The sequence below is a fragment of the Ptychodera flava genome, chromosome 3, assembly GCF_041260155.1.
Source record: "Ptychodera flava strain L36383 chromosome 3, AS_Pfla_20210202, whole genome shotgun sequence".
Classification (NCBI taxonomy): Eukaryota; Metazoa; Hemichordata; class Enteropneusta; family Ptychoderidae; genus Ptychodera; species Ptychodera flava.
The window spans coordinates 43323594-43333910 of record NC_091930.1 but is presented as its reverse complement, the minus strand read 5'-3'; the positions used below and the strand labels follow the sequence as shown (position 1 = coordinate 43333910).

The 10317-nt window shown below is 37.8% G+C and overlaps 1 protein-coding gene across 3 annotated transcripts; it reads left to right on the top strand.

The window, feature by feature from the left end:
- The first annotated feature begins 848 nt into the window (after window positions 1-848).
- On the top strand, window positions 849-8872 carry LOC139130084 (nicotinamide N-methyltransferase-like). Of its 3 annotated transcripts, XM_070695806.1 has the most exons (5): window positions 849-1087; window positions 2292-2379; window positions 2926-3175; window positions 6604-6811; window positions 7133-8872. In XM_070695806.1, exons 3-5 carry the CDS (start codon window positions 3019-3021, stop codon window positions 7548-7550), a joined length of 783 nt encoding a protein of 260 aa, XP_070551907.1. In that variant the 5' UTR covers window positions 849-1087; window positions 2292-2379; window positions 2926-3018; the 3' UTR covers window positions 7551-8872. The 3 variants fall into 3 exon arrangements, with proteins under 3 accessions (XP_070551907.1, XP_070551906.1, XP_070551905.1); XM_070695805.1 differs by lacking the exon at window positions 849-1087 and having other exon boundaries at window positions 2156-2379; XM_070695804.1 differs by lacking the exons at window positions 849-1087; window positions 2292-2379 and having other exon boundaries at window positions 2778-3175.
- The last annotated feature ends 1445 nt before the right edge of the window (window positions 8873-10317 follow it).

Genomic DNA, 10317 nt, shown 5'->3' with positions numbered 1-10317 from the left:
AAATTGTTTGCTTAAGGGTGTATGATCAGAAAAACTGTAGCTGTTGTTATATTTTTGCATCAGGGATTTTTGAATTAGCGACTCGAAATTTCTCTGGACATGCCTTCTATGTTTCCATGTGTGGATTTATCAGGTCACCTTTTTTGTAAAAATGTCATGAGAGCACGACAAATCGGTCCATGTTCACGTCGCGACCCGCATGTATGAACAGTACTATGCAAGAAAAAAGTTCCGGTTGATGGCGTACACACAGGGGTAATTCGGATTTCTTATCCGTACTGTTCTACGTCACACAGGTGGGAATTCGGGCCAGTTCATGTGATAATAAGTAGAATCTAGGTCTTATATGTCTTATACTTTTTATATTTATTTTTCTTCGATAGGTCAATGTGAGTTTTTCACTATTTGGTCAAGATGGCCCAGACTGATAAATCCAAAAAGTCCATTCATGCATTTAAAAACTAAATCAATCTAAGAACTTGCATAGGGATATGGCTCTGCAAACTGCTGACAATATTTGTATAACAAAAAGAGAATATTTATGTGTACGTCAAAAAAGGTAGTATCGAACATCTGCAAGTAAAACTGCGCAAAGCATGCATTGTTTATTTTCTTTTGTGCGCATACATCCCTTATAGATGATAATTTGGCGGACTTGAACCATTTTGATCACATAGATAAGGAATTTGAAATGTTTTTCTTTTGAGGGTATTGAGGGGATGTGAAAAAGAAATAAGATTTCAATCGCGATTCCTCCAGCCCCTCCTCACCGTTATTTGTGAACGCAGCCTTACTGTGCGAAACGTTACACAAGTAGATTTTGATACCTGTAAATATCTCCGATTCGCACTAGTGTTCGAGGAAACGCTGTTATGCAGACAAATTCTAAGGTTTACATTCAAAACTTTGAGACAAATATGTAGAGTAGCCCTGAATAGAAGTAAAAAGCACAGCATGGACGGCGTCTTTTAAACTGATGTTGACTTGGTGGATACAACCAGGAGTTATTCTAACTGCTCGGAACCTTGGAATCTCGTGATTATATGATTTTACGTGTTCTGCTGACTCTATGGCCAAGAAATGATAGGTTTGTTTCTGGTCATTGACATGTGGCAAAAATGATGCGGCGACGCGATTTGTGTTTTCATTTCTTGTGGAATTTGATACATTTTCCCCTTTTTCCATAGAACACGATTGGAACTAATTTGGGAAAATTGGATGAGAGTAATTATTAGAAAAATGTAACGAAATCGAAATTTTTACAGCTTAAATTTTACAAAATGATAGAATAGTGTAAAATTTGAAATATTGTTCTCATCGAACAAAACAAAGAAAACACAACGATTATTGCATTCCTCTTTCATCGGATTCATTTTCATGAAAAAAAGTTCATTTTTGTGTAAATGTACTAAAGAAATGAGACAAAATGCTTAAAATTTCTCTACTTAACGACTTTTGAGTCAGGGCACTTTTGAATTGCCTCTGACTTTTTCGTGAATTTAAGGCTTCATAAACATTAAATTGAGTCAGGGCACATTTTAAATGACCCTGACTGACTTAACTGTAAATCAATCGAAAATCTTCATTTTGGTCGAGGAAAAGTGACAAACTGAGATTATTACTACTGTTTCAGTAATGAAGATACTTAAGACAAACTCTCATATTTTCATTCAAATATGAATATTGTTCATATGTTTTGAACAATATTGCATTAGATACTATCATGCACTGATTCTTACTCATAACAATTCAACAGCATCGTAAATTTTGAATAAAATTTTAAAAATGGTAAGAAAATGTAGTGTAATATTAGACAAATTTCTAAAATTCTTGAGAAATGTTTCCAATCCAATTATCCCAAATTAGTTCCAATCGTGTTATAGGGGCAAATGAAAAAGTTGACGCGCACACTTTGAAGTGATGCGGGCGGTGACCAGAAACAAATCAATTTGACGTTTAAAATGTTTGAGCTCGGTCTGGTATTTAAATCAGAGAGGATTTGTTTTTGGTCCCCCCCCCCTCAAACGCCAGAGGTATTATTGAACCATAGTACAGCCTTAGATCAGTATGGCGTGGCCTGGCTACGTATCACCAACGACCTCGCTATACGCTACCCGATTCTGATGTTTTGTTGAACTCCCAGCAGACCGTAGCGAAATAAATTTTCTCAGTCAACTGAAACAGAACCAGGAAGAATGATTAAATTGCCATTCTTTTTTAATTTCAAGAAATGTTTTGTTTTCCGCATTGCTAATATTTTAGTGCTCCGAGGACATTTTGTATGTTTATAGGATGAGTAACACACGGACCGGAACTACAAAGTAAGCAGGTCAGAGTACAGTGGCAGACGACAGAGCTGTCACGATTTTGGATAATGTTGTAAGTGTCCATTGTGAATTTAAAGCATTTTGTGGTCATATGAGAAAAAGAATCTCACACACCAAGGACCTGGGATCAGATTTCTCACACTCGTTGGGGATATTTTGTCACACGATGATAACGCAAAAGTTGAAGAGCATATGTTTTCAAGGTTACAGATAAAACTCTCTTGTGGCACAAAAGATATAGTAAACCGTTGGATTGTTAGACTGACACGGGCCTTTCATGTCAAGGCTTTTGTGGGGATAAACCATCGGCACAGTTGCTGATAGGTGCCTTACCGCATTGTTTGCTCTTATCTGGTTTGTTAACCCAGAAAGCGTGTCAGCTCAAACGGGACATTTGACCACCGTGTCTATCATTGAGTCGATGACCCTAGATAAAGTTGAAGGACCCCCATTCATTCCGTGTTTGTCTCGAGACCGACGGGTTGTAGCGTGTGTAACGAGGGAGATATAAATATTCATAATTGATAACGCGTCACAATTTACTTTATTTGCATATGTAATCGTCATTCTTCATACACGTTACTTTGACGCGCTACAGTAAGCATCAGGTGCGACTGGCAGTCATCCAGGCCACAGAACTCGGGGACCGGACACTGTCAGCCTGGGAACAGGGATCGGTTCGAATTCAACGATGGAGTCTAAAGTGTACAGCGGTAGCGACTACCACGACCACTTCAACCCTGAAAGTTATCTCAATCATTACTATGGGTCAGCTGCAGGACCGATAGAGGAAGAGGAAGGTGTCAACCCATTCATTTTTCAGAGTTTACATCGAGTTTTTTACGAAGGTAAGATCTGATATTCTGTGTAACGCTCATCCGAATGTATGCACCAGTGCTGCGATTTCCACCGCGATGTAAATAATACGTATACAGTTAATTATCATAGATGCTGGGTAAATTCCTAATAATTTCACAATTGCTGTTGCACGCCAGGCCCATGATCATCACACATGACATGTTCAGATCTTTATTTTCACACACTGTTAAGAGCTTCAACGACAAATGAAAACAATGTGCGTAGTTTCTCTAGGGTCTATGATGGAATTAGCATTGACAGGGCATACTGGCAGTGGAAACTTCAACCTCATGCACTTTGACCATTGACCGCGTCTTATCAGAGAGGTTATAGGGGTCACCACTTCTAATAACGTAGACTGGTGTGAACACATATCAACCATTGAAAACAAATTTATATAAATCAATTCCAAATTGATTCTAGTGCTTTTAAAACACAAGTGTCATCTGATTTATTATCTCTTGATGATAGTCATTTTGCTACCGAGAGTTTTTGATATTTGTCAGTCTCTGTTGTTACTTGTTTAGTGCGTTTTTTAAATTAGTTTCTGCATGTTGTAATTTGTCTTTTTCATGTTTTAATTTTTCTCTGTTTGCATCCAGTTATTGGGCTATGCCTGTTGGATGTCAGAATGAATGAATAAATAAATAAATAAATAAATAAATAAATAAATAAATAAATAAATTCGCACGCATCAAAACGTCTTCCTCTCAACTCACGCAAGCTATTCTGTCACTGTTTCATCTCACCACACATCAATTACTGTTCTAATATTCGGAGCTTTTCTACCAATATCAATATCTATGCATTGGAGCGTCTACAGAGACATGCAATGAGACTTATTCTTGACATTGTTCCACCTCTTTCCACTTTTCAAATGTATACTCAGCTTCATTGGCTGCCGATTAACTTGAAACTTTGTTGTAACCGTATTACCCAATTTACGGAGCAACTCACAATCTAACCCCTGACAATATAAGCAGTATGTTCAATAATTATATCCCTTCCAGATCACTTAGTTCTTCCGATCAGAACCTCCTTAAAGTTCCCAAAGTACGAACACTTCTTTATGAAAACACCTTGTCTGTTGCGGGTGTGGATGCATATAACAATCTCCCCAAATCCATCAGGGACTCCGAGTCTCTGACTAGTTTTTAGAAATCTTGTAATAACTTTCTGTATTGTATTTAATTGTCTGATGCTTCTTCGTAGTTTTATTTCTTGCAATTTATACGTCTGTCTTTTTTTGTGTGTTTTCAAGTTTTTTGTGCTGTAATATAATTTTCTTTAATTTGTCTATTCGACCGCCACTGTGTTTCACCTATGGAGTTATCGAGTTTGAATAAAGATTAATAATAATAATAATAATAATAACCAAGGATAATGCGCTATTTTACCTCTATCTCATTTGCATACCTGGACTATACATATTCATATGTTTGTAATGACTCTGCAACTTGCATAACTTGGGGTCGCACCTCAAGGGTAAAGGTGCATGGTAGTATGTGTGGCGCGTCAACAGCCAGTATTGGGAGCTGGACGAAAACAATAGTCGACAGAAAAGCCCGCTTGGCTTTTCTGTGTCACGTAGTTCTGTATATATTAAACTATACGCAATAACACTGGGCCTCTACTCAACCTCCATAGCATTGCTATGCTAATAAAGATACGGAAAGACAGACTAACGTTAACTTTGCCGTGGTATTTTTAGCGAATTCATGATACAACCAGAAAAACTTGCTTTTTGTTACCTTGATATAAATTTCTATTGCAAATCCGGTAAATTTTCGACCATTAGGGATGCTTTGGAACTCACAATGCACAGCATCCAGTCACCTAGCGAAGACATTACAGTGAAAACCGATCACCACCCTTACGCGAAATTGCGGTCACGTAAAATAACCGAGCTAAGTTATTACAAATTTTCTGCCGGCGGCTCCTCCATGAAGCACTCGCACATGGTACTACGTACTAGCACGTACTACACAAACTTAAAAGCGATGATTACATTGCTAAACTTTGCTTCACTTAAAACTCTGCGTAGTGGACGACGGTTTATAAATTGTATACGGTTGGCACGTATAGGTATCTCATCTTGATGTTGAAAATACGTGTTCCGGGGCCAATTTTGCCGGAAACACGATTGGAACTAATTTGGGATAATTGGATGGTGAAGAAATGCTGATTTAATCTACAAATGTAATCTCATCTGCTTTTCTTTTTACATTACACACTTGTTTTTATGAGTAATTTGTATTATTGCAACATTCAACTATCTTGCACCTAACAGTTTGAGAAATTTAGAAAATATAAAAATCAAATAATCCCAAATTAGTTCCATTCGTTTTCGGAGGAGAAAAAGTTATTGAAAGCCATCCCCTTATAGCTATTGCGAAAACATATGACGTCATTAAACATCATGATGACTTTCAGAATTCGTGCAGAGAGAGAAGGTTGGGCCATGTCTAATAGACTTCAATTGCTTTCGGCAATTCTATTGCCTTTTTTATTTTAAGGTAGAACGCACCTCAGGGACAGACTCTAAAACTTTTGCAAATCTCCTCTGATATACCACATGTGAGGGTTCATTTTAAAGCTCTTGGTGAAAGAAAACTTTTCACCGGCTTAGTTTTTCGAAATTCGAAAATTTTTATTTTTCTCCATAGAGTTAACACAGGGACGGCGGCCATTTTGAATTTCTAATATCGGTAAATCTTGGGTAATTTGTTTCTCTAGTACAAAAATTTGCACTGTGACCCCCTATTTTTATTCTTGATTTTGAAAGAGAATGATTGAAAGATTCCTTGAGGAAAGTTAGAGCAAAAGTTTAAGTCTTTCACTTTCAAAGCGCATACTACCTTAATAGGTAATGTCTCTTAATGATTAGCATAGACAGTGATAGCGAGACTCGATTGTACAGCCTATGTACATATAGATGGCAGAAAAATACGTTATCGTTGCTTACATGTCACAGTCGCACAATGTTGAACGAGAAATATCTTGTAAGGAAATTATATACATACTGGCGCTTTTCATAGGAGTCAAGCGGTTTTCCGCTTTGCCGTTAGACGAAAGGTGTGACGTGTCGAGAAAAAAACTTAGTGCGTTAATAGTGATATGTCATGTGGGATTCACGTCTTCTATTGTAACCGTGACTGTACAGCTTGAGCTTCGTTACTTTCCGAACCATCGCAAGACAATGCATTCAATCGTAGACAATGATGTGTCTTCACTAGAGATAGAGTTAACATACCAGACTGTCTGCTGGTGCCCGGATCTAGTACCGAGCCACTCCGAACATCTCATGAGGTCCCGTCGGCATGAGGCACTTCCACTGCTGACGTTTAAACTTTCATGAACGGTAAATTGATTCTGTCACCTTGTTCACTTCATATGCAATCCCTTCTCTTTTATCTAGATGGTGTTTCCGGCGATCGCTTGATCGACATTGGTTCGGGTCCTTGTATCTACTCCTTCCTATCGGCCTGTCCCAACTTCAACGAAATTTTCGCCACCGATTTCACGGAGGCCAACAGGAACGCCCTCAAGCGATGGGTCAATAAAGAACCAGGGTGCTTCGACTGGACGCCTATCATCAAACACGTCTGCAATTTGGAAGGTCACAGGTACATAAAAATACTTTCTTGTAATCATTCCATTTGCGAGCGAATGAGGTGTCTAGGATCGTAGTCAATGGAGTCTTACTGTTTGATCATGGGGACTGGGTCTCCAGATATTCGACACGCGGAAGTATTCAGAGAAGCATAAGGAAAGTGTCCATGATAGGAACTATCCAAATAATACCGCCGCCCTAATGCGGCACAGTGAGACGTGTGCAAGGAAACACTACTTAAATAGCTGAAAGTTCTGGTTACAGACAACGTATAGAATCACCTGCCATACAAATCAAATGTGAGGCAATTTTTGTTGTTTTTTTTTACCCACAGTGATGTTGAAAAGCGTGAGAACATGCTCCGCGATAAAATCAAAGATGTCCTTTTCTGCGACGTTCACCAAGCCAAACCGCTCGGCGATGTTGAGCTCGCCCCCTTCGACTGCATGACGACTTGTTTCTGTCCGGAAGTCGCTTGCAACAGCAAAGACGAATACCTCAAGTGCTTGAAGAACATGGCCACCCTGCTGAAGAGCGGGGGCACCTTCGTGCAGATCGGACAACCGCTGAAATTCTACCAGGTTGGTGACAAGCGATTCGCAGGTTTTGAGGCAGACGAGATCTTCATCAAGTCGGCCCTTGAGCAGGCGGGCTTCACCGACTTGGATTGCCGATTCCGAAGACGCACGGCAGACGCCGGAAAGAACATTGACTACGAGTTCACCATGGCAATCACTGCCAAGAAAATATAAATTTGACCACATATATGTGAAGTCAACCATTTTGCAGCTGCAGAACACTTAAAGTCGTATGCACTTCGAAACTTTGCCCAAACGTTCAAGTTGTTCAAACTAAATGAAACTTTAAACCCATTGCCTTTCAAAATCAAAAATAAAACTCAGGGATCACCGTGCACAATTTCGTAACAGGGCACAAAATTTGATTACATATACCGATATTTGAAATTCTAAATGACCTCATCCCATATGTTAAAAACTGAGACGGTGAAAATGGTTCTCACTCCAAAGGCTTTATAATAAAACCCCAGATGCGTAGACCCAGAAAGCTTTTGTAAAAATTTTAGAGTCTTGATATATGTCCCATGGATGTAGAAAGGGAGAGCCGTTTTACCTCCCTGCTGTCCCCGAGGTACATTCTACCTCAAGCTTGGATTTGGTGTCCTACCACAGATCCCCGAGAAAAACGATGGTCTTCGTGTTCTTGTGTGAAGTCTATGGTGCTGTACACACGGTTCCAATCTTTGCGGAAAATAATTCAAAACCTAAAACGAGTTTACAGGAACTGGAACTTAATTCCATTTTCCGAATTCTTTTTCAAAAACAGTTTTCAAAATTTAAAGTCTCCATCTCGAATCCCAGTAAATCATGTTAATATGGTATACATCTTGATCTGAAAACTGCGAATTCTCGCCACGGTTTCTTGTTTCAGTGTGTCTACGGTTTCAATACATAAACGTCTATTTTTCACATAATAGACATCCCATCGACCTCGGTTGGTATGTATGATTTAAATTTAAGCCAGTTTGTCACATTCGAATCCCCTGATGATACTTCCGTAAAGATGCCACTTTTAAAAACTGAATTTTTCGTTTTTCGTTTTTTAATAGAGCTTTTTACTCAAGTAGTGTAATGCCAAATGGCAAATCTTCAACAAGTGTTAGGTCATACAAGTCTATTTTATTAAAACATTACACGGGTCTGTTAAACAATACATTATATCCTGATAACACTTGTACTTGAGTCGGAAAGTGCCACTGTAAAAATTGCCGTCTCTATTAATTTCTCTGTTTTGTTTTGTTTTGTTTTGTTTTGTTCTGTTTTGAAATTTTTCTTATATTTTTATTATTGCTATATTTTTTGAATTTAACTTAAATCGTTTGTCTTTTCTGTTTTTATGTGTAACTTGTAAAACATGTTCTTTTGTGGAGGGTTGCTTTTTATAGGTGTCAGTCACCTGTGCGACTCATCCTGACTTCATGTCAAAGCTGAATAAATAAATAAATAAATGAATAAAATGAATACTTTCTGGGATTTGGTTCCAGAGTGTAACATCAGAGTTTTGCATTGAACACTGTCCTATATTAGTGGTATATTTAGGGATGAGAAGATTTCCCTTATCTTTCGACCAAGTAGGATATAAACGTCGAATGCTTGAAAAGTAACAAGGAATTTCTTGAGGAAAATGTCCACTTATATTATCATAAACAAAAAGTACAGTTTGGTAAGTATATTGCTTAAAAACATCAAGAATTGCCAATTTCTGAATTAATGGTGGTGTGTGCTCAAATCTGTTGGAGTTTGTTAGAATACGTACTATTCGTTTTTGAGTAAGATGTAAAGGCTTAAGGTAAGTAGTGTAAGTATTCCCCCAAACTTCTAACAAATAAGAGATGTGCGGTAAAATTAAACAATTATAAAGTAGTAACAATATTGGTTGAGGGACAATGTGCTTAATTTTATATAATATACCTGCCTTCGAACTTATTGTTTTGTTAACTGTATTTGTATGTTCTTTCCAGGAAGGTTTATTATCTAGGTTAACCCCAATATATTGAGTGCTTTGAACTTCATAAATCTGTCCCCCTTTAATACTGATTATGCCTTGGCATTGTACTAGTCTATTTTTACCCCGGAATATTACATATTCAGTCTTTTTTGTATTTATTGTTAGTTTGTTATTACTACACCAGTCAACTACATGCTGTAACTTTTCATTAACATAATGTAAATTCATGACTTCACTTGAGTCAAAAGAATGAAACTAGTATCATCAGCAAATAAGCGAGTATCAAAGGAATCTGTACACTTTGCCAGGTCATGACATAAAAGGGGTCCAAGTAAAGACCCCTGTGGGACTCCACAGGTAATTGGAAGTTCTTGGGACTGAACCCATTAACACATACAAGTTGTTTCCTATCGGAGAGGTAGTTTTTAAAGAGATCCATGGTCACCCACGTATTCCACATGCATATTATTTGTCGATTAAGATACTATGATCAACGGCTATCAAAAGCTTTTTTCAAGTCTAAAAATTTCCCAATAACTGTTCTTCCTCTGTCAATTTCATCACTTAACTTTTGAACCGAATCCACAATGGCAAGATTTGTGCTAACTAATATATTTTTCTCTAACCCATATTGATGGTGATACAACAAAGAACAGCTACTTAAGTAAGAGGTGGTCTGCTTATTTATTATTTTCTCAAATACTTTGCTGAACTGTGGTAATACAGAATGTTAAACTTATGTTATTTCCAATATGGTATTGTGTATCGACAACACAGCCTGAGTATTATATATGCAGCAGTGGTATATGTTACCATTTCGATGTATATAAAATGCAACTGACAGCAGTATAAGTGTACATACCACATATTATTATACACCGAAGTCTTTAAGCTATGGAGTTTCGTCGTACAGTAAGTTTCGGTATCAGAGGACGCGGAGTCCAATAACTTTGACGCGGAGTACAATAACTTTAGGTGTCATTGGACACTATT

What these genes read in the sequence shown, in the direction of transcription:
- LOC139130084 (XM_070695806.1), top strand. Translation starts at nt 3,019, where the DNA reads ATGGAGTCTAAAGTGTACAGCGGTAGCGACTACCACGACCACTTCAAC. An exon ending in ACATCGAGTTTTTTACGAAG is followed by an intron (nt 3,176 to 6,603) that starts GTAAGATCTGAT and finishes TCTTTTATCTAG; the next exon opens with ATGGTGTTTCCGGCGATCGC. An exon ending in TGCAATTTGGAAGGTCACAG is followed by an intron (nt 6,812 to 7,132) that starts GTACATAAAAAT and finishes TTTTACCCACAG; the next exon opens with TGATGTTGAAAAGCGTGAGA.